General features: G+C 38.5%; 1 protein-coding gene across 2 annotated transcripts in view; it reads left to right on the top strand.

The window, feature by feature from the left end:
• Window positions 1-25,294, top strand: part of cpne5b (copine Vb) — a 113,666-nt gene that overhangs the window by 15,523 nt on the left and 72,849 nt on the right. Inside the window, exons 2-7 of one of the 2 annotated variants that reach the window (XM_058373402.1) lie at window positions 15,031-15,071; window positions 16,367-16,413; window positions 23,568-23,671; window positions 24,362-24,401; window positions 25,027-25,041; window positions 25,207-25,283. In XM_058373402.1, coding sequence (XP_058229385.1) covers window positions 15,031-15,071; window positions 16,367-16,413; window positions 23,568-23,671; window positions 24,362-24,401; window positions 25,027-25,041; window positions 25,207-25,283 — 324 coding nt within the window. The remainder of the gene's footprint in view (window positions 1-15,030; window positions 15,072-16,366; window positions 16,414-23,567; window positions 23,672-24,361; window positions 24,402-25,026; window positions 25,042-25,206; window positions 25,284-25,294) is intronic. The other variant, XM_058373401.1, reaches the window with a different exon arrangement.

The raw sequence follows: 25,294 nt of genomic DNA, 5'->3' as shown, positions 1-25,294 counted from the left end.
TTGACCACAGATAGGGAGTGAAAAATCCACTAAAAGCTTTTTACCCAGTACATGTTCAATTATAGTCATTGTCATTTGTTGGCTGAGATCCTACCAGTGTGACAGTTTGCTCAGGTGCTTAGAGATCAGGTAGGAGAGGGAGTCTGTGAAAATAATGATAAAAGGTAGTCTGGTTCCTTTCTATGGCTTTTGGATTTGTGAAATGTTCCATCCTGGCATTTCGATATAAAAGTGACACAAAATGCTGTCCGAGTTCACAGTGAAATATTCAGTGGCAGCTGATTTTAATGGAGTCTCCGTGTTCCAGAGGCTTTTAATGTCATCTCCGCTGTCTTTTGGATGCCTCTGACTCAAGTGGTGTGATGGTTAGCAATGCTGCTTCGATTTAAGGTTTAAAATGTTCGGTGTTTGGGTGTGTGAATGGGGGTCTGATCATCAAGATATCAAGAGCAGGGGTTTGCAAGCTTTTTAAGAGCGTTCTCCAGACAGCGCCAGGGGCATTGCTTTTTTGACGGACCATTGTGTGTAGGTTTGGGCATTACAAAGAGCAACGGTGGATCTGGAGCCTATCCCAGGAACACTGGGTATGAAATGGGAATATACTGTTAGCCCAGTTCAGGGCTCCAGACACCCACACACATTTACCAGTCCACACACCACACATTAGCAGGTTTTTGGGCAATTTGGGGAAAACTTGAGAATATGTGAAACTACACACACACACACACACACAGCAACAGAAGCTCAAAATCGAACCAAGTACCCTAGAGCTACGTAGTAACAGATGCTGCCTGCTGTGCCATTGGACTTTTTACCAATTAATAATTTAGTCTGAAGTCTGGGTATTAAATTGATAATACCTTGAGCCTTGGCTTTATTGATGCCATGTTTAAATTCACATTTGGTGGTATAGGTGTGTATGTGCCATCCTTGTGTCACTGTCAAATTAACTTTTTATTGATTGATAGCATAACATCAGCAGCTAGTTGATTGCTGCTTGATGATAATGGAGAGAAGAAAGGCGCACAGTTCTTCTCGGCCTCAGAGAGCATCTGTGACCTCCAGAAAGTGAAGAAATAGAAAATTAGTTGCTTGACAGGTCTTTGGAAGAACCTGCAGTGCTCAGCAACCATGCATTAATGAGTCTGTACACCTGCCTTACAATCTGCTTTATACTGAGAAAGATGGGCTACATTGATCAAGTTCGCTCACCATGAATTCTGAGATGCGCTTTTGTGTATATGTGTGTGTGTGTCCAAAAAGGTTGGTCTGATGGGAATTGGTGACACGGCGATTAAAGCTTCAGGCTAGTATTTAGAAGTTAGTGTGTTCAAATCCCAGCACTGTCAAACTTGCCATCAAGACCCCGACACACAGCTGCTTAGGCATATCTCAAGTACACGTCGCTTTGAATAAAAGTGTCAGCCAAATCTGACTTATCCATGGTCCACTGGTTGGGAAATCCTGGTCGAGAAAACAAAATCACAAAGTGAAGGAGAGGAGACACTGATGGCTTGTGAAAGACAGTTACCAGCTGTAAGAGTTGCCATGGGTATGGTGGAGGAGGACAGCAAAGGAATCATAAACCTCCAGAAGCAGATGTGCAGAGTAAAAAATAAGGAAGCACGTATAACATGAAGGGTGCTTCCCATTTCTGAGTGAAGTCTCCTCTGGGCAAACTGTGCAGGCAGAAACTAAGCAAATCAGGACGCACCTAGCAGGAGGGATGCCACATGGTTTGATGCACACCTCTTCCACTGATGTCGCTGCATGCTGGGAATGTGCAAGGCTGTCTGCATCACTGACTTTCTACGGTTGTAACTCTGGAAACCGTGGCTTCCTCCTTGCTCTGTTTGGGGTCTTTCTCCCATATCTCTCATGTATTTGGCTCGGTGTGGACTTTCCCTCAGGGCAGCTGGCTGGTCTGAATAATTAAACAGATGGTGGGAAAAGCTTCCTGCGCTGAACTGCCAATCGATCCCGACCTCTGCCATGATGTTTCGGCTCCCTGTGCCAGACACGGATCGGCTACTTTTATTAAAAGAGATAAAAGCCAATTAGGGCCCACAACAGCACTGTCCAACAGGCACAAGCCCCGCATCAATCCCCGAGTCCCGAAGGGAAGGATTCACACAGCTCAGACTGTAGGAGAAGAACATCCATGAATTTAATCCTTAGGGTCTTTGAAGATTTCAGCTTCTGAATGTGGAGGATTCCCAAGAACTGAATCTATAGCAATCTATATGCAGGGAGGAGAATGATGGCTTTTTTGGAATAAGCAGACGGTTGGAGCACGTCTTCTAATTCCCACAGCGATAGCCTGTCACCTCAGATCTAATTGAAAAACGGGACTGTTTGCGCTAATACAGGAGAAATTCGCAGGCATAACTAGATGGAAGATGGTCCTTGAACTTGAAAGCTTAAAAGTCTGCTTACACAATAGAAGATGTATGAACAACTTCACAGATTCCCCCAGTGGACAGTTAAAATGAGACACCCTCTCAATTTGGTGGTTTAAATATTTTTTTAGGAAACCTGTAGATCAGGTTTCTAATGCAATTTCACTAACCTAGTTTTTTTCTACTAATAAATCATTTATAGTAAGGGTTATTATAGGAAATCTGTTTCTAATATAAGGTCATTTTTTTTTTGCCTGTAGCTATACCACATCAAGCTAATGTGTTTAACCAGCACTGACACTAAGCCTGCAGAGGAAAATAAGCCTATTGTAATCAACCACGTAACTGTCTCTATGCAGCAGAGCACATCAAAACATCACTCATCATCAAAGGAGTACACAAATATCTTTCCGAGGAATGGGAAGCGATAAATATCTCTATACGAGATCTATTTAAATATTTCTTGTTCACGATACGATTTAATGTTTTTCAGCACCGAGGTAACAGGTCAAGGCTTTATTAGATTGCTTGATGTATAGATACACACAGGCTACACCTGATCTTGTAAAAGATGCGCTTGTGCAAATGAATTCATGTGTCATGATCGTCGATGCAGCAAATCACTTCTCTTATGTATGGAATGCTCCAGATCTACGCTGTCAAATATCACCAGTGTCGCTATTAATTGCTCTGATGTGATATTCGCTCTTTATTTATGATACCTCTCATCGTAGCTCAGGACTACAATATTCATTACAGTGATGGACCGGTGCTTTTTGTTTTTTTTTTTCTTCTTTCCCTGAGTATTGCATAAATCACAATCTAATGCGATGGATTTGATGCATCAGTGGTTGTTTACACCTGCAGATTGGTTTCAGCCTTCTTCAGTTGAAGCATTGCACTCTTTTTCTCATTGATGTGCATGTTATTTTGGGGTTAAATCCCTTGACATGCCGAAAAGAGGTGAGATGTGAGGGGGACACACAGCCGACAGCATCGGGTTACGTGGTGAATTTCAGGCCAGTGAATGTTTGATGTGTTGTGGATGACGGGGACACCCTGAGGCTGGGTACTGGACTGGGAGAAATATATGAAAACTTCAACTTCAGCTGTTCATATTTAATGCACTGAGCTAAGAGCGAGATTAAAAACACACACAGCCATTTTTTTTACAGCGTAGTTCCATGTTACACTCCTGTTAATGGAACTTTGGGAGTTTATAACGCTGGTGTAATGCGAATTATTTTGCTCAGTCGATATTATCACAGTCAGATATGCACACGTCTGCGCTGACGTGGGCGGAATGACGCAACAGAGGATCTGACACTCGAAATCCGCCCACGTAGAGGGATTTAAAAAAAATAAACCAGTCTATAATTGCGCTCTATAACATTACCGCTGCCAAAGAGCCTTTCTTAGCACAGGCTCAAAGCCACAACATCATTTTCTAGACTTTTATGTGAAAAAAAAAAAAAGTTCTGTCCTATTTCTTACAACCTACTATTTATGTCACTGCACGTCAACATAAATTTTCCTTTCAGACAGCCACTAATGCAGTATAATGGACTGAATATTTACCCGTTATTTTTGCCTCATATCTGCCAAATGTGAACGTGTCTGACGTCCCAACACACAGAGAGCACCGTATAATTAATAGACTGTATAAAATGTCTAATGATTAAATAATAAGACTTGACAAATTTATGTCCCAGAGGCTCTCTGTGTGGTGAAGTTGTGTCAGCCGTTTCAATCAGTGAAATAAAAGTAAATTATCACCTGCACACGCCTGGTTTTCATAATGAACGAGAGGCGTTCGTTTCATTAGATATTACTCAACCATGCCTTTTAATGTAGGGCTTGTAACTTAATCCCTTTTTATAATTACATTGCTCTTTACCAGGTGTATCCCAGAATTAACAACAGCGTGTAACCATGTCTAATCCTGAAACTCCAGAATGAACCTCTTTTCTAATAACCTCACAGCCAGTTAATAATTTAAAAGCCTTAATATTAAATGTACTCATTTGTTCATCCCAGACATTGCAACAACAAGGATTTACAAGCATCACTCTAACAAGCTAATTAACTTTAGCTAATAGTTTCAGTTGGCATTACAAATGAGTTAATGCACGTCGCAATTAAAAGCCATACAGCAGTGTAACCATTTTATTTATACGCCATATTAAACCACCATTTATCTTCAAAATGTACAGATTTAGATACATTGCATCACCAAGATGGATCTGCCTTCAAACTTTGCACTAGGGATGTACCTGAAGACAAAATACATAATTCAGGATAAACGGATAATGTGTTCTGAAAGAATATTGCACTCCTTTATTTTCCTGAAAGCTTGCCAGGAAGGATCACAGATAATCTGGTTGAAATTAGAGGTGTGCATTGGGGCTAAGATCCCACAGGATGCACTTACAACATCATTAGTATCTGCCTGGTCAGGGTGATGGGGGGGTTTAAACTGGTTATGTTTTGGGGGAATGGAACTAACTACATTTGTAGGAAGATATCGAGCAGGTCTAAACAAAAAAAAAATCCTCAATGTGAAAACAGGATAAAAAACAGTTCAATTATTAAGTTGAGTGATGGAGCAGAGGTTGAGGAACTGTCAGAACCAGAAATCACACACCATACTGACAGTGCTGGGAATTTATTTAATTGAAAAAAGATCTAGGCTTTGCCCACATTTGAGTTTGAATCTGAATAGGTGTGTATATTTGGAAAAATAAGAAGAAACAGACAGTGTTTGCGTTCCTTCAGAACCATAGAGGCATTTGTGTGTGAAAGTTATTACACCTGAGTGCAAGAGCGTGACACATGGGTTGTGTGTTAAACCACTGGTGCAGTGGTACAGTAATAATAGACCAGGAATAATACATATGGAGAGAGAGAGAGAGAGAGAGAGAGAGAGAGTTAAAACCAGCTTGCCAGACTGAATCAAACAGAAAGAGCTGAATGTAAGAGATGTACAGACATAATGAGGGAAGGACAGGGAATAAAGGAGCTGCTAATGAGTGGGAAAATGAGTGGGGTAGTGATAGCACCCCATGACCCTTAAACCACAGAGTAGTAGGTAGTCATTACTCTGAATGCTTTATCATTAGCCGTACCCTTCTAAGCCCCTTGTCCCTCACCCCCCCTTCACAATCCATTAACTTATGTTCCTGAGCAGAGCTCCATCTTTCTGCCATCACTCTCTCCACAATCTCCTGCATATCCAAGCAACTGTCCCTATGCCAAGGTACTTATCTGCACTGACACCAGAATTAGAATAGTAATGGAGCTACCAGACTCACTGTGCTGCCCCGGAGGTGTTTGTGTGTGTGTGTGTATATGTGGAGTTGTCGTGGATGGAGGCTGAGCAGTGCTGGAAAAGTGAGAAATGACACTGCTTGTCTCCCGGGAAGAGTCCCACGCTTAAACTTGATGATGCTCTCTCCAGGAATGCGTATGCTTGTGTGTGTGTGTGTGTGTGTGTGTTTGCTCTTCGTTAAAAAACTTTGCGCTGCCACGGGACATCGGAGGGACTCGGTCCACATTCCGAGAGGCTCAAGGGTCATTTTAGTAATATTATTAACGTCTGAGCATGGATTACATGTGCTGTTAGTCGAACAGTAGCTGTCTACAAGGGATTAAAAATCAATTGCTCAGATCCGCCCACACCGTGTCAGGCATGTCAGTGGTGCTGCAGAAATATTGGCCTGCAAACAAATGACCTCGAGGTAAAAGCATTAGTCTCTAGGGGTGATTTTAATTACTGACGGATCAATTTACTTCCTCTCTGTGAGAGTCCTGGAATGCGAAATGAGATTAGCAGTCGAACAGACTTGCAAAATGAAAAGCCCAAATGCATGGTCACAAACAAGGGCCATAACCAGGGACACAATTTTAGTTAATATACCACAATGCCTAATGTGTAAACTGCTAATTTTTAATCTGTCATAATTTTATTGAACTAATTTGTTGGTTTAAATCTCTCTCTCTCTCTCTCTCTCTCTCCTTTTCTTTGCATGTGAACGCGCACACTTTCATGTTATCAGCTAGCATTACTGCAGCTAGCAAACTGAATTGGCTAGCAGAGTTATGAATAGTAAACCTGTCAAAAAGGCTCACACTTTCACCATGCTATTTGGGTCCAAATGTCTGAGACTGCCTTGAATTTTTTAAAACTATGAACTTTAAAGCTAAAAAATTTAGAAAGGAAATGTTCAATGTCATCCTTGAATATTTCAGTTGCCAAATTCGTGCAGCATTTCTAGGTGGCTATTTAAATCAGTTTGTAAAAGGTGGATTTGATCTAACATGAATGGTCAGGTGGAGTAAATGTTAGCTCAAGTTCACAATATCATTAAAGCAAACGAGGAATAGAAAAACATTGTGGAAATAGTTCTATATCTACTTTTCATTCAAGATATTGCTAATAATATCATCTGTAATGAAAAAGATTACAAAAAAAATTATTAGTGAAGTCAGACTGTTGGACTCCGCTGCATGTTGTTGCTTAAACCCAAGCATTTATTTATATCATATCTATATCAGATGTTAGGTTGTAGTATATGCATTACATAATTCTTAATGAGAAGGTAAAGATCTGATAAGAGCTAAGTATAATAATTACTCAATGAGTGTTCTGGGCAAACCAGAGGTCCTCTATCTTTTTCATGTAGTAGACTATATTCTGTCGCTTTTTCCATATACGTGGGAGGAAAAGAAAAATCAAGGACACCTTGACAACCTAATAGCTAGTTACAGGCATGGTCACAATCTACACTGAACAGCATCTGGAAAACATCCTCTGACCTGTTATGGAATAAAATATAATTGACAACAAGCTTGTAAACGGGTAAAAGTTACGGCAAGTGGCGTAACCAGCAACGGAATCTTCCGTACAACTTTATTTGTATAAAACACAAGGAAAGCTCTCTCGCTCATTAAGCCTCCTATGCATTTTGCATGAGCTCATGTTGGAGTCAAAAGCCTGTGGAAACAAAGCTGCAAACCCAAATGAATGTCACATAGACGAGACAAAGCTTTCTCGGCTGCGTTTTTTATTCTGACAGTCAGTATCTTTCACACATAAGCACACATGCGTAAACACCAACCCAGATGCGTAGCGAAAAGGATGTGTGTGGAGATCAGTTTAATTAAAACAGCAGCAGGCTTTGGCCTCTTCTGCTCAGACATATGAAAATACTGAGACAATAAATGCATCTGTTTAAAAAATAAATAAAATAAAAGCCTACCCCACTCTAGCCAGCCAGAGGCTATTTATGTTTAGAGCAATAGACAATGCAGATGTAGCTTTGCAGATGTTCTGTTTTTTTTCTTTTTGTCGGTGAGAAGAGCAATATGCGTGATGGAGTGGTGAATTAATTAAGAGAAATCGTTGAGATCAATAGGGTAAATGTGTGATGCGATGAGGACAAATTCATGCAGCTGCTGTTCAGACTGAAACAGCGCCATGCTTCCACATCAACAAGGGACTCATTTAACAGCTTTCCCCCCAGGGTCTCCTCTGTGGACTGTCACATTAATACATCATTCATTTTTACCTCCAGAATGCCAGTTGGTTCAATCTGGCTTAAGATGTTTTCGCCTGCAGCAATTTCCATAGCTGATAGCCTCATCCAAGCTTAGACGGATGAGTAAATAATTTAGAACTGTACAAATAAAGGTTTCTTTTCGCACCCGATTAAGACGCGCCAGTACATACCTGTATTTTTTAGTGTAGCACCATTCAGTCCTGTTTTTTTTTTTTTTGGTCAGCTTAACTTAGAAAATAATGTTTATTGGACAGCTGATGCTTTGTCATTTCTCTTGTCTTGCTTTGAATTTTGTTCAAATGTCAGACACACAGTCACACACACTTACACACACGATAGCCATCACATCAGGTCATTGATTCATGGAGTGTGCTGTGTTTCAGAGGTCAGAGTCGAGTGAGTCAATAACAGAGATTTTGACAGCAGAGAACAGGAGATGGCTAAGGAAAGAGAGCGAAGATTGATATTTTTTAAAACTTTCAAACTCAAGAAGCTCTTCAGCGTCTCTCGTCTAAAGGACGCAGTAGAAGTTGTGCTCCTTATATTTCGTTCCTTACCTTTCTTAGCCCATTTTCTTAAGCTCTGTGGGATCATTTGCCAATTCCCACCCACTTGCTTTCCTCTGGCACATAACAGCCTTAAAACCAGAGAATGTGAAGACCTGAGAGACGTGTGAATCCAGCCATCATGTTTCTTCACATTCGATGTCACAAGAGCACACTCAGAGGAGTGCTAACGGCCCTCTTCCACATACAATTGGCTAGTGTCAGTTTGATTGGCAGGGGCAAGAGTAATGTCATCGCTGTCACCCAGAGAGCAAGCCTAATTATGTGTCTCTTGATATCTCTTTGTCTCGGATAGCTTGCGTCATCATCCGGATTCAAACTCGATGACAGGGCGAATAGTTTTTGTCGTGTTGCTCTATAAACTTATTGTTTTCGTGACCAGAGCAGTGAATTAATGAACACATATAATTGAAATGAATAGTGGAAAGGAAAGGGTGAACATGTAGTCAGATGAGTACAGAGTCGTAGCAGGTGAAACAGTGTGAGCTGTGTGAGCTGTCTGCACAAACAAAGCATACATCTCCCACCTTCCCATCATGGCTTCCTCTCTGCACCTTCACCAGTCATCATAAATACATTTCACAAACCCCTCACAAAATCCGGCAGAGTTTTGGCTAATCTAACAATTCCCTGAATACTTCTGAATATTAAAAAACCTGGCTTTCTAGGTAAAATCTTCTATATGATAATCTTTCTGGACTATTTGGACCTGTTCATGAGAAGTTGGATTGTGTTTACTCATGTGGTATTTAATATTCTGTCAAAATTCAAGTGCTTTGGAAAATTGGGAAGTCTGTAAGTATTCATAGCTGCAATTTGTGAGTAAGTATTCTGTATCTATTCTCTCAATAAGTATTATGACAGCTAATTAACTTTAAAACATGATTTAGTCTCATTGAGTAATTTCTTAATAATAATAATACATCAGAGGAAATTGTTAATATTGTAAATTATGTCTCATTTACACTGTCATTCTTATTTTGCACTGCATTGTTTGTGCTGACTTTACAAGAAATTAACATGGATTTAAACCTGGTACACTGAGGAAATATAATGTACAATATTTCTCTATATTAATCAAGTAATATTACAATACAATATAAGCAGACTTGATTTTGTTGTTTGGGGAAACCTGGCAACCCTGGTTACAGGGAAACTGGATGAAGGTTTTTCCTGATGATTCCTAATACCATTCCACTTCCATGCTGCAAGTATACAATTTCAGGCCAGCCGTTAATCACCTGCCTGCATCCTCCATGCCATGCGGATCAAGGGCACTGGCTTTCTAATCGGACCACAGCAGCTTTTCTAAGTCTTCATTTTAGATGTGTGTAACTGGAGCTGAAGGAAGAACAGCAGCAGCAGCAGCAGCAGCAGCAGGAACCAGGCTTTCCCTCCAGGAATATTATATTTATCCCAAGCTCCAGCTCCATTTTGAAATTAATGGCTATAATTAAGACTCCTGGAGCCCTTCCTCTCATGGATGTCCTAATGCTGCACTTGATCCTCTCTAAAAGACAGTAGCAGGTCTTCATTTCAAGACAAGACGCCTTGATTTTCAATACTTTTCTGCTGACATCTTTGACAGGGCTCTGAATGAGTTTGAAAGACCGAACCTGTTGGCTTGACAATGGTCGTGTAATTGATAATGGGAAGATTATGTTTCAATGGGAGCAGTGAAAATCTGCCACCTTTGTCTTGCTAGAACTTCGGCATTGCGCTCACAGAGTGAGAGCTGTCACATCAGAGCATTTATTCATGATTAACTGCTTTTTCCCCTTCATTACCTAATTCATTTTACGAAGCATTAGCATTAACATGATAGATTGCGCCGACTGAAAAACATTCATCCATTAGTCCAGATAAGTGGCATTTACCTGCCAATTTACAAGCAACTGCATTCTGTGTTTACTCGATAATTATGCGTTGAGTCCAAAGATTTTTATTTGTACTGTATGCAGCAGCTCACAGCAGCAAATGCACCTTGGGTCTGAATCTTCGCCTATTAAAGAATGGCTGAATAACTGAAATGAATCTTGCCAAGCAAAGTGTATAACACATGAGTGTAATCTTCAGCACCTGCTTGCTAATGTTCTCAGTTGGCTGCTGATGTACGCTAGGCATGTAACCGAACACGAATACATTATCCGCAATGAACAGATAATGTGTTCTAAATGGATACAAATACAGATAGGTTTAAGAGGCACACTTCCTGATTGTGGGATGAACAAAGACCACGTTCATTAACATCACTGTGAAGTGCAGCGTGATGCATTTACAGCTTTCATTGACCGCTCGGTCGAGGTCACTGTGGGTTTTATTTCTGCTATTCCTTTGTTTATATTTTGGGAAGTGATCAATGGAATTAGTTAAAAAAAATAATAACTGCACAAACAGGATTAATAAACAGTCTGGTCTACATCATTTTATGCTGGAGTGATGTAGCTGAGGTTGAGGAAGTGTCAGAGCCAGAATTCATACACTGCTGGAAGTTTTGGCATCTTTACATCAAAGTGAATTGTTTCAGGGGGTGATACCCATAGTGGTAGGGGGCAAATTTAATAATAATAATAATAATAATAATAATAATAATAATAATAATAACAAACCAGATAGAGATATTTGGAGCTCCTAACAGACACAGATCAGATATTATTTGCTAACTCCCGATGATGTACACGTCACATTCTTATAATCATAATCATAGTAACCTAATAACTTTAGCAAAACTAGTATTTTGCTATTCAGCATCCTTCTAGCAGACCTATCATGTTAAAACTGATAGAAACCCAAGTATGCATTAGTAAAATGTTATGTTATATTCATGAATAATGGTTCCTACATACTGGTTTCATCATACATGACTGTTCTGTGAGGGAATACCTGTCAGTGAAGACTGATGATATCCGAGATTTCAGCCTTTCAAAGCGTTGCTTGAAAACGGTCAAAAACAAGAGTTAGTTTCAGAGATGCTTCAAAACGGAAATTTCCATGTGTGAGGAAATGGCAGATTAATCTGTTGCCCTTTTCTTCAGGATGTTCCCCGTCACCATCGTTCCCTGTAATTTTAGTTCTCAGGCCAACGTCATAATTATTGCCATGGGAATAAAAATGTGTCATTAGAGAGCAGGTGAATTGTGCGGTAAAAGGCTTCGGGGGGGAAGATGTTACAGGAACGACAAACAGGTAGACGAGAGCATGTAATCACAGGTGCTTTGTTACTGACACCCAGTGCATGTGTTTGCTTCTGATGACTTGCTATTCAGCCCATGATTGTGAGTGGGTGAGCGACTGTGCCACTATAATAGATATGTCACCTCTTATTTAGACGTCGGGATGCCGTGACAGTTCTGTAGCCCGGGGCAAAACAGAGCTCTCAGGTTCCCTCATGCACACCAGCAGGAGCGAAAAGCCTAGGCTGAAAAATCAATATTGGGGTTCAGGCTTTATTGCAGTGAGACGCCTAGATCAAACTCTTTCCATTCCTGAATCTGCCCTACTGTATATGAAACACTCAACCTGGCTCTCTGTGTTCTGGCAACTTTCCGAAGGACTTTTTTTCTCAATCATCTGATCTGGTGCTTATTATTCTGTATTGCGATTCTAAAATAACGAGTGTGCCTTTATGTGACATTATATCATTGCGATAGGATTATCAAACATTGTTATAAAAGATCCATTTTTAAGCCATCATCTCAGTCGTGATTATTTATTACTCCTCCATCAGGAAGTTTAATATATACACTGAAATTGGCTTTCTAGGAAAGCTCTTCGAAGGAATTTAATGAAAATGTTTTTGTTTTTTTAATCAGGAACCTGTTATGAATGTATTATTCACATTGAGCAGACAATTCACTCTAAACAGATAGAAATACAGATTATACAGTATTATCAGATATTTCTTTATTCACTCGTTAATTCATTCATTTATTTATTTATTCTGTCCGACAGTTTGCCAGAAAAAGGGTCCTAGAGCATTCGGTTCAGATAGAACGAAAATTTTTGTAGAAGCTTGAACTTTTTACTTTCATGCAAGCATTATTAGGTGGTGTATATTTTGGGAATTCAAACTAATTACTAAAAGATGTCATGGGCAGATACATGCAACAATACTAACTGAACGATTAAAAAACAATCCTCCAAGCGGTGTAGCCCAAACTTATTGGGTCTATCACCAGGAGATCATGAGTTATAATCTCAGGGATGCTACAACTTTCATGGCCAGTGTCCAAATTGGCCTCAGGATAGAAGGCTGCTGTATTAATCACAGCGACACATGGACGTTTGTGAGCTCACGCTTGCAGAAGTGGCTGGATAGCTCTTTTCTCTGAGTGTGTTATGCCATCCCCCCATGTTGCATGAGCAGCAGTTTGCAAAGATCCTTCACATGCCTGGGAGGAAGCATGTCATAGCCTTCACCTTCCCTGTTTTGTAGCTGTCATGTGACAGGCGAGAAGACGGGTGACTAAATTAGCAAGTCCTGTGCACATCTCTAACTGAGACCGTGAGTGATGTATCTCAGAGCCAGAAACTGTGTATCATAATATATTATGCTGTGTATATGTTGTTGTTCTTGTTCTTTCGGCTGCTCCCTATACAGGGTCGCCACATGGTCCACATGTATTGATTTAGCACAGGTTTTTATTTCAGAAGCCCTTCCTGATGCAACCCTCCCATTTTATTCGGGCTTGGGACCCTCACGAGAGTTAACTCTTCAGTAGCTCCCTACCTGGTAATCGAACCCGGGCCACGGCAATGAGAGCGCTTTATTATATATTTGTGTTCTTTATCTGTGTTTACAAACTTCATTAGAAGAATCATATTGGATCTTTTAATAAACTTTGTGTTTGTGTTTCTCAGAATAGCAGAGCCCATGGTTATTAGATGACGCTAAGTGTAATTACAGAACAGTTTAACCACAGGGAATCATTTCTTAGTAATTCAGCCACACATCAAAGGAAAATGCTATTATTCCTGATAGTTTTGCCTCATTCTCATCTTTGTAAAAGACTTGTACATATTAGCTGGCCAAATCGTTAGCCTTAATGTAAGATATTTTCCATTTGCTGACCATATTTCCCGGTTGCTTAGCAACAACGTTCTCATAACTTGCATAGTGAGTGTGTTGTTAATGTTTTCAGTATTGTATTAGCAAACAGTCTATGAATAATTTCAATGTTTTTTGAAGGTGAGATATTAGAATTATAAAGTTTAATCTGTTTGGTCCATTTTTTAAATTTTGCCAAAACCAAAATTCAATCACATAATACGTTTATAAACATAAATGTCATGAGGTCATAGCAGGGTCGCTATATGTATATATATATATATATACACACTACCAGTCAAAAGTTCTTTCCTGATGTTTATTTCTTTCTACATTGTAAAACAATGCTGAAGGCGGCCAAAATACACAATAATGTCCTCTGAACAGTTGATATTGAGATATGTCTGCTACTGATGCTCTGTAAAGCCTTCATAATGGCTCTAATCTGAGGTGCTGTTAATTGGTGATTTCTGAGGCTGGTAACTCTAAATGAACTTCCCCTCTGCAGCAGAGGTCAGTTTTGGTCTTGCTTTACTGGGATGGTCTTCATGTGAGCCAGTTTCATCATGGTGCTTGATGGGTTTTGCAAATGCACTTGACAATACTGTTCTTACAAGAACTATTCCAGAACGCCTGACCTTTGTGTCTTAAAATAACAACTGACTGTTGTTTGTTGTCATTACATATAGATTACTTAAGTCCATGTGTGATATTTCATAGTTTTGAAATCTCCAGTATTGTTCTAGAATGTAGAAAATAAATCCCTAAACAAAAAACACTGAATTAAAAGGTGTGTCCAAACTTTTGACTGGTAGTGTGTATGTATATATATATATATATATATATATATATATATATATATATATATATATATATATATATATTATATACTATATATTTATTTTGTATACTATATATTTATTTTATATTCACTATACCTTACGGTTTGGAAAATCGCAACAATTATGTGTGGTTATTGCATATTTTTTAGGAATTTAGACTAAATTTATTTTGTCTAGAATTGGTTAGCTGTAAAAACAAATTGTCTACAATATCATGTTTTTTAAATGTTTTAAATATTTCTACACCGCTGTCTAATAATGTATACTTTCCCACAAGCTTATAAAATGATCTTATACACTCTTCCACTTGTCTGTATATGCTGTCAAAGCGCAAATGACATGATAATGCACCGACTGATGAATTCATAGTCCTATAAATTGTACAGGAATTTCTTATCCACCTATAGCAGTTTGTTTTTCACATTACATTAGAAATTGCACCACTGTTCAAACGTGCAAAGTTTTCCGTCACTTAATCACTATCTGCAGAGCTCTGCAATAAAGCTGTTATTTGTCAACAGACTCGATTCAATAATCCCTCAAATGTCAAATACAAGCAAAGGCTCATATTTCATTGTCATATTATAACAATGTTTTCTTTTTATTTCCTCCCTCCAGGAATCTTCTAGACAAAGACACATTCTCCAAATCAGACCCAAGTGAGTGCTGCTTTGTATTTTTTTTTTTTTTTTTTTTTTTTGCACTTTTATGGAAGCCTCCATTTATGACATGTGGACTTGTATATATTTCTCTCATTGTGGTGTAATGTCACATTGATTTCACAGATTTTTTTGACACATTATCTCTAAAGTCATGGTTAATTAGTCTGTTCTCTATGATTTATATTAAGGCACGTTATTCAGTAAAAACCTATGAATAATCCTGTGCTTATAGTGAAGCCGCTGAGATGACATGACGATGATTATTTTATTAAGTGTGTCCTTGGATTAATATTGAAGCGCGAAGTTAACATTTTGAGGCTGCGAATTTGGCAGGAACGGATAAAAAATGTTGCTGAAACGGGGTAATGGTATGTTTAATTTAAAACGCATCGTCCGATATGTCTTTATGTGTCATCTTCATGACTAAGCTGCTACACGATGGGCTACAACCGGGTAAATTATATGACTTCTCTGTATTTCACTCATTTTAAAATACCATGAGTGCTTAAGTACTTTGTGGCCATGAAATCGAACGTTAGGCTTAATATTTTCATTTGTAGCCACATAATATTATAAAACTAGCCACCATGTCACCTCAGCGGCTTTGGAGGAATTAGTAGTTACATGACCTTTCACACTTGTTTGCATGTATTTTTAGAATTGTTTCTTCATTGCTTATTTAATAACCGAGTCAGAAACAATTATATTTTGGCAGCTTTTTTTTTTAGTCATGTGCTGTAGGCAAGGAAAGAGGACAGAAGTCTTCAGGAAAGTGAAACTACAGGAGTTTATTTTTAATCTAGCAAATATGTTGCATCTTTCAACAGGCTTTTGAGTTCTATTTACTAGGTCACCATTTGGTATGCCTGATATTCCAAAGATGCTGCCAAATTATACAGGATATAATTATTATTTTGCTAGCTTTTTTATTTATTTATTTATTTTTTTTACCAACTATGAGAAATCTAAACTATGAGGAACTTAACACCAAAGAGCGTTTTTGAAGACGGAGGAGCTCAGGGAGAGACTGGCGTGGGCCGTCGGCGCTCAGCAGCCTGTCAGCGTCTGATATTACACCACACAGATGCTTCAGAAGTGTGTGTGTATGTGTGTGTGTTTGTGTGTGTGTGTGAGAGAGAGAGAGAGAGAGAGAGAGAGAGAGATAGAGAGAGAGAGGGAGGGAGGCTTTTTGAAGTTTACTGACACAGCTGATGTGAAACTAGAGAAATTTGTACAGATGTTTGGACGTTATCGTTAATTGTTAAATTAATAATCATTCTCTCTTGCCTTAGTGTGTGTCCTGTATACGCAAGGAGTCGAGACGAAGCAATGGAGAGAGGTAAATAGATATAAACACACATGAAGTGACATAAGTAACCACATCTTCATGAAACCTTTTCCTTACACATACACCCACAAGCCTACTTTCAATTATGAAACTTGTCTCTGAAGGGCTGAAGGCTCAGCACATCTGAGCTAGTGTCCAAAGTCAGAGCCTCTGTCACTGCATGTGGTCTAGTGTGTGTGTGTGTGTTCTCGCTCCTTTCCTCTGTACTGTCAAAGCTCTCTGGAGTAATTCTCCAGTAACAAGCGACATACTCTCACTTTCACCGCTTCTCCTCGAGCGTTATTTACCGCATCTAATACAGAGAATGATTTCCTTCCTCATTCCGTTGCTGGACGAGTCTTGGAGTCAGCCTTCTTTCCGGTTTGATTGCATGCCTCCATGCTGATGATAAATCTTCACTGTTCTGAATATTGCATTTTATATTATATCACATGTTCCTCCATTCAATTCTTTTCCTTAAATGATAAGATTTAATGTTTGTGGCTCCCAACCGTGCCAGTCCCCTAGTTACCCCTGCGCTCTATGATGAATTATCCATCCTATATCAGCGTTTTAGATTACATTCTAGCATGTCTGTATAGCAGTGCCACACCATTCACAGCAGCTTAAATAATAATGTACAGAATTATTGCAAAAAAAAAAGAAATGCCATCATCCAGAATATTGAAATATTCTTCCCAGAACTTTTACTCCTTTTTCCCCCCCGTTCGCCTCAGTGATATCAGCTCCATGAATGCAAATATTTTTATCAGCTTTCCAACACTTCCACCTCCATTCTCAGGGCTGAAAAGAGCAGCTTCATACTTAGTTATGCATATGCTGTTGCTAAGTAACTACACTATACATTAATTTGTCTGTTATTCACATAATTCACCACTAACATTATTTTTTTTTTTTTAGCTACATGGATGCTAAAGAAGTACCTGTGAAACCTACCTAAAGAACTATATGTCATTATTTATTTTTTTGTGAGACAAAAGTTTTCATTTGGTTTGTATGCATGTATGCTTGAACATAATACACTTAAAGGTGATGAGACATGCTACGGGGATGTAACGATAATACAAGCAGCTTGATCTGAATCCTAAATTGCAGTCTGGATGACGGCTAGAACTGTTTTGCTAGCTGAGTGACAGATTAGCTTTTCAGAATCAGGAACAGGCAGATATGTAAATATTAAAATCAGTGCAAAGCTGTCATATAACTCTTCTGCTAGCACAATATGCAATGCACGTAACTAGCTGACTAGCTGACTAGCCCACCTCCTAGCTTTAAGCCCGGTCAGATTTCCAGACCACCTTAGTATGGTATGGTAGTGGAAAGCACACTGAAGGTTTGACTTGCCGAGTGAGCTAGCTAGTACATTTATAATCCATCCAACCCTAGGATTACCATCTATTTTGATGTTAAAATGAATTTCTTTGTTTCCGGGGGGCTAAATATGGAGGTTTTAGGCAGCATTCCAGTTTACCCTCCGATTACAGGTTAATGTTAATAGTGACTGTAATATACCAAATTTTGTAGCCATACGTCTATAAAGGACAGCACAGAAGTAGATTCTTACAGTACAGTGAGCGCAGAAGGCTGTGCTAAAGACACAATGGGAGACGCTTCAGTGTTTCTTGTCCTGATTCGACATGACAGCTGCCTGTGTTCTGGGTTTCTTCAGAAAACCTGTAGGTGTTGCAACGAGGCAGGCTTGTTCACCTGCAGGACATTTGTGTGTGTGTGTGTGTGTGTGTCTGTGTGTGTGAGAGAGAGAGATAGAGAGAGAGAGATTCAGCTGTCTTTTTAACTATGCTAGTATTCAATGTGACTTAGAGGAGAGGTATGTCATTAAGGAAGTGAAGCCATTGCAGTGGAAAACTGTGGACTTAATGAGCTGTTTGTCATAATTTCCACTGTTGCTCATCGCAGCTTAAAGAATTACACAAATTTTTAGAGATTTAAGATAAAATGCTCAGCAAAATGTTATGATGAAGTCGGAAATCAGTTTTTGCATCGTTTTTGCACAGTTACACACACACACAGAAAAACACACACAAAGCAAGCAGCGATCAATGCTAGTACTAGTCACTACCAGTGCTATATGCAAATGAGCTGGCGTTTCCTGCTGATCTCACGATCTTGACCTTGTCCATAGCGTTTCTCATTCTTTAATGATACAGAGCATCTATTTTGAAGTCTTCCGCGTAACCCTGCCAACTGCCAGTGCAATTCCTGAGCAACAGACCAAATTCCTGTAAGAACAGTCTAGCAAGGTGTAAAGTGTAGACAGCTACATGTTAGAATGGCTCAGTGGATTCAGTATTGTCTTGTCAGGTGCCAAAGTGTGGCTGCATCCACTAGTTTAGTTTCTGTTGGCTCGATACCCTGCAGAAATAGGAGGAAGACACATTACTGGAGGAAAGTTTTGATGCTCTGTTCATCTGGATATTCTGTAGATGCTGTTTATAGCTGACGTCTGAATCTGGGCTTTAGAAAAATAATAGAAAGAAAACTGCGCTGTGGACATTTAAACCGTTTGCTATTAAAATATCCACAATTTATACTGCTATCAATTTAGATTCTTTAGATTATGTAGTTGTTTACCTTCTTATTGTTAAATCTTATTATTCAGCAGCGACTATAATTAGTTAATAATTAGAATATTTAATTCAGTGACGCTACAGTGAGGTTATGAGAGTGAGAAAAGCATAAATAGTATATAGCTTTGAATATCACATCGAGAAAACATTTGAAACTTTTATACTTGATACTATTTGATGTAATCCCCAGAGGTTATTGTAGTCTTATACCTCAGTGCTGTTGAATACTTGATTCAGGAGGTTGATTCATTTCCTATAACAGTGGCTATAATTCAGATCAAATATAATTTATGCTTTTATTTTCTTAATAATATCGAGAGACATAAAGTCTATAAAACACTTTGTTATGTTCTGTTACCGGGAAATAATCAAATTAGTAATGCATGCCCCATTGTGTTTTATTTCTACAGTGCGGCTGATTCAGACTGACACGGTCTGTTTTTAACAATCTGCCTCTAACCAAGCTTTCAGTAGCCCAAATATATGGCAAACAGTCTAAATATAAACCCGTCTATTGTGACTGTAATATATCAAAGAGCCAAAATAAACCTTTAGAAAGAAAAAGTGGAGACATTCCCAAAATGTCATTCAAGTGTGAGTTCAGTTAATCTAATGCTATTTATATCAAGTATCAAAAAATACCGGATATAAAAATACAGCTACATGATTGTTAACACTCAGAAGTTTCATATATAGCTCTGCTGAGCCATTTAAAGGACTAAAACAGATTAAAAAAATAATAATTTGATGGGACACAAGAATGAGCTGCCTGTGTCCTGAGGTTTTCTGCCTTTCTACATGGCACAATCAACCCATAAGCCTATTTAAAACTGCATGATTAAATAGAATTCATTTTATTTTTCATTATACATGCCTTATGTAACTAAGTTCCAAAATCCAAATGTTTTATCTTAGTATATTGTAGTTTCTCTCTCACCCTCGTAATGAGCAAAAACGAATAAAATAAACAGAAATTTATACCACCACAGTCATTCTGTTTCTTTTGGAATCGGATTCTAATGGACAGCTTGTTGATGCTCACAAACCTCATGTGTCCTCTGGAGCAGAAACATTGCTTCCAGCCCATATGCCTTGTGTTCTGGCTTATGTGTGTGTTTGTTGGACACGCAGAGTAGGTACTGTCTTGGCTTAGCTCTCCTGGCGAAAAGATTTGTTTGTGTAGCAGGGTTCTCAGACGAACAGCTTCGCGTCCGATTCTCATTAGATTAGTCCACAGTGTGTGGGCACCTAATCAACTCCTAATTCACTCACTTACCTTTGTCCCTGTCTGCCGCTGTGGAGCTGGTATAGCTCAGATCCTTTTGTTCGACGCTGCGCTGCATTTTAATTTCTCTATACACACACACACACTATTCCATTTCTATTTGCAGATATAAAAACAGAGCTTTACTTCGGTTTCAGGTTGAGATAATGTTGTAAATTGTGATGAAAGGTAGGCAGTTCATATCAGCACAAACACCTTCAATACTTCTCAGCTCGGTTTAGAAAACCACGCTTGAGCCGATTTGTACTGGTACTTTTCAGCCCTGCTCCTTTATTTCTCCAGGTCTGTACATTTGTATGAGTAATTAGAAGACGCAATTACAAGCCAGCACCAATAATTACAGAATAATAAAGGCTGGCTTAATATAGAGCAGGTTTTAGCTCAGAGAGCGAGCGTGGTGTTCTACACGGTTTTTACCACAGCAATACTGTTTATTTTCTAATTAGGATTGTTTTTTTTCCAATAAGAAGCAGAGAGCCCACATATAAGTGCAGGAATTTGATTACTTAATAGAAACTTTGTGTGTGCTTTTGCCTACAGTGTTACATTGTATGATTATTGTTATACACTGACCACAAAACCTTGCTTAGAGAAAACACATTTACACGGCTTATTCATATATAGAAATATATAATAATTATAGACACACATAGTAACAAATAAATACCAAAGATTGAATTGTTATTAAAGTGGCATAGTGAATTTTATGTCATTAAGTAAGGATATAACTATGAATAGTTCATAGTTAGAGGGGTAAAGAGCTACTGGGGAAAGGTCTTCATGGAAATGTCTTCAAGAAGGTCTTCAAGAAATGTCTTCAGGGACATTTATGCTATTGGAGAGGAAGGAAAAGTGGCTTGTAGAGTTATTTATTTGGTATTTTGTGATGAGTTCATCATCAAAGGCTTATTAATAGGCATAATAACATTGACATAGCACTTGAGTAAAATGACAGATTTTTCCTGACCTAAGACACTTTCTGGGCTGAATTAGCTTAGAGCTACATGACAGCTGACCATACAGTTCAGTGTACTTTAATGTAGGCTTATGGAAATCCTGAAGCGCTTGTTGGTTTTTTTTTTTTAAAGCAGATATTTTGACTTATTATTTATTCAATTCGTGACTTATTCAGCTCATTATTTCAAGATTATAGGTATTTATTTCACAATATTGTATATTGATCAGATATTATTACATTTACATTTCTGGCATTTGGCAGATGCCCTTATCCAGAGAGACTTACATTTGATCTCATTTTATACATCTAAGCAATTAAGGGGTTAAGGGCCTTGCTCAAGGGCCCCCAGAAGCTCACAACCTTCTTATTAGTAGTCTAACACCTTAACCAGTAAAACTACTACATACCCAGATATTATTATATTACATTTTCACTTAATATCTCATTATTCAATATGGATATTTTGACTTAACAACTCACTATTCAAAGATATTTGGTCATTATTTCATAATGTTTTAATACTGATCAGATATTATTGTATAAGGTTTTTAATGAATATCTTATTATTGACATAATAAATTCTTATTTCACGATATGATAACTCATTATTTCAAATTAGTTACTCATACATTTATGTTGTTTCCCATGGAAGCTTCTATCCATTAGAATTTTGAAAATTGAAAACAAATATGGAGTCAGATCTTAGTCAGGTCTTAGACCAAGTATGATAGTTTTTTTTTTTTCTACATTGTGGTGTATTGTTTGCTCTTCTGTTTGATCCACTATTTGGCCAAAAGTATGCGGACACCTGACCAACCACACCCGTTTGTGCTTGTTAGGGTTTGGATTGCAGTCTGTGTTTCAGTTCATCCAGAAGGTGTTTTAGTGGGTTTGCGGTCAGGTCTCTGTGCTGTTATTGCTGGTTCTTCCACTTTGGCAAACCATGACTTAACCAATCTCTCTTTCTGCACAGGGACATTGTCATACTGAAACAGGTTTTTGCCTTTAAGTTTCGGTAAAATGAAACATTAATATAAAACATTAAGGGGAACAGTTGGGGAAGCTGGGTGTCAGAGTCAGATGTCCACATACTTTTGGCCATGGAGTGAATATGGATCAGTTTTTGTTTGATTTCTTTGTTAGTGATGAGAATAATTCGTTATTTAGATGCTTGAAAACCAGCTGTTTTGGTTCTGCTATGGGAAAACCGAACGTGTTTGTGTCTGAAAGAAAATAGTATGGAAAAAAAAAATCTGTGCTCACCCATGCAAGCATCTCTGTGTTTTTGGTCTAGCTGAGGGGGAAGTGAAACATTTCATGAAATGATTGGTTTTTATACACTTCCCCCCCCCCCCCATCTGCTATTCTATACAGACATTTTTGCTGCACTTTAGTGGAAGATTACGAGCAAACGAGGATTTTTCTGCCATTTGAAGTATAGATGAATCATTCTCAGTCTGACCAGTGAGCTAAACTCACAATATAAAACAGTGCGGTTTTCATTTCAGGTTGCCCTCAAGAGCTGTCTAACATGTGCAGCGATGACCTGAAGACACTGTAACCTTTATAAGCTTCATAATCAGATTGAATGAAAATGAGCTTAAATTTAAACCAATTTTCCAGCAGCAGAGTCTAAGATAGGGTTTTTTAAATTCTTTTTAATTAAGAGATTTTTGTCTCGAACTGAATAATACATGCTAATAAAACCGAAGAAAACAGACTGTCTGAGTGTTCGGGCGATTTGTTCAGTATCTGAGATGAGATTTAAGTACCTGTCAGTGGATTCAGTGGTAATCTTTGAGGGAGGGGCTCATTCCAATTATTTTGTCTGGTTTTCCAAGACAAGTGTAGCAAAATAATGGAGTAGCATGTTCCATGCTGCTTTCTTCTGGAATTTAGGGGCAGTATTGGCTGAAAGAGCCCCTAATTAAGCAGGTGTAATTGTCACCAATCTCCTGTGCTCTTGAGCTCGATAAGTGGGCCCATAGCTGTAATTAGCCCTGGCACACAGGGTCTGTGATCTGCCTCTGGCCAATCTTGCTTCAGCAAATCAAGCTTTAGTGTCTCAGGAAGTAGGGATAGTGAGAGGGAGATTGGGAGAGCAAGCCAAAAAGAGAGGTTATACTGTCTTGTTATTGTTGAAAAGAAAGCATTTCCTGTGATTAACACTTTGCTCTCCAGTATCTCGCTGTTGTGTTTCGTTTTCTCCATTTTCTCTTCAACCCTCATAACCTCTGCCTCTCTCCTTTTCTCTGTTCTCTCTTGTCTGTCACCGTTACCCTGATCACGCTGCTGCCCTCAATTCCTTCTCCAGTTTGGCAGAACTGAAGTGATTGACAACACGTTAAATCCGGACTTTGTCAGAAAGTTCATCCTTGACTACTTCTTTGAAGAGAAACAGAACCTTCGATTTGACTTGTGAGTTGCTCCTCTTAAATCTACTTTTCCTTTCTCTTCATTTTTTTTAATTTTATTTCTTCCTTAGCCTACGTGAGTTCAATCCATGATGTTATCGAGTCTGAATACTTGACAAAAACGATACTTTAATACTTTAAATTTCAATTAATTATACGGAATATTTTACAAAATGTCACTGCACTGCTTTTAACAGCTAGATTTTGATAAGGAAAAATGCTAACCTTTATGTTTATAGCGGTCAGTCAGAATACAGTGGTGATTTTCTATTTTTACTCCGGATGCAGGCTCTTTTCACACCGGGTCCACTCGGAAGACTTAAAAGTGCCTTTGAAATCCCACTAAAAGCTCCTCTTGCGGCTATCCCTAATAAACCGATAGTGGTCTATTTGATGGCCTACTGCCAGATGTCTTTTGTGTAAGAAGAAAAAACATCATCCTTAGTTCAAATTGTCAATTAACCCAGAGGTGAAACTAATCCATTCAGATATTTAAAGCTATCTGAATTGAGCTGTCATGATTTTTAAGGTTCTGTGCTTCTTTCAATATTCAATATTATTCTTCGTCGGAAAAGTCATACGAAAAAGGAGATAAACACTATTCACACAGAGAGAAGTCAATACCCAAATTTCAAGGTGATGATTTAAAATGGTACCTTTTTTTATTTATTTTTTTTTTTTATTATTATTTCAGATACGATGTTGACTCTAAAAGTCCAGACCTCTCAAAGCATGTGAGTATTAATGATTGTGGAGAAATAAAAACCTTCGAAATGCAAATCAAAATAAATCCTCAGTATCCAAATATATCGTTGAACGGAATGGAGCACTTGAAAAAAAATCATTTAAGATTATTTCATATAAATATTTATTCATTTAAATCACCTACTTCCTGTACTGTCCTTAAGTATATAGTATATAGTATACACACTTATATGCATCTTATTGATGCTTTTTGAATCCACATCCCTAGTAGAATTTAAAAGCCACTTGTAACCAATTATGTTTATATTAGCATCATATTTCAGATGCAGATGTTTGCTTAGACACTAGTGGAAACAAAAAGTATTCAATATAGTCATCTTAGATTAACATTGCATATATTTGGATACGTTTTGACTTGCATAATTCTCTCCACATCCCCTCTGCTCCCATCTGGATGGATGCATGTTTGGTTATCACCTAGCTTTCACCTACAGCACCTAACTTCATTTCCTCTGTCCTGATTTGATATTCATCGGTTGTACAGTAATGGTGTCTCCTGGCCTGGGTGTGGCCACCGTTTTGTTTGTGTCTTATGTTTTCTGTTACATGCTGTGCTCTATTGTTAACATGGCTGCCTGCACTCCTTCCCGGAAGCCCTCAGAGTTCAACGTACGTCTAAAGCCTTTTTTTTTTTTTTTTTTTATTACCGTAGTTAGAGTAGAGAGCCGTGGGGCAATGGGGAATCTCTTTAACCCCTGTATCTCATCTACTGTATGTACATCTCCACCACCCTGTTCTCCTCTTTCTCTACCCTCCCACCCATTGCTTCTCCAGGATTTTCTTGGGCAGATGTTTTGCACCCTGGGCGAGATTGTCGGCTCACCAGCAAGTCGATTGGAGAAAACCCTTGGGTGAGTACAAT

This window comes from Hemibagrus wyckioides, linkage group LG21, assembly GCF_019097595.1.
Source record: "Hemibagrus wyckioides isolate EC202008001 linkage group LG21, SWU_Hwy_1.0, whole genome shotgun sequence".
NCBI classification, from domain to species: domain Eukaryota; kingdom Metazoa; phylum Chordata; class Actinopteri; order Siluriformes; family Bagridae; genus Hemibagrus; species Hemibagrus wyckioides.
This window is presented reverse-complemented; position numbering and strand designations above follow the sequence as displayed.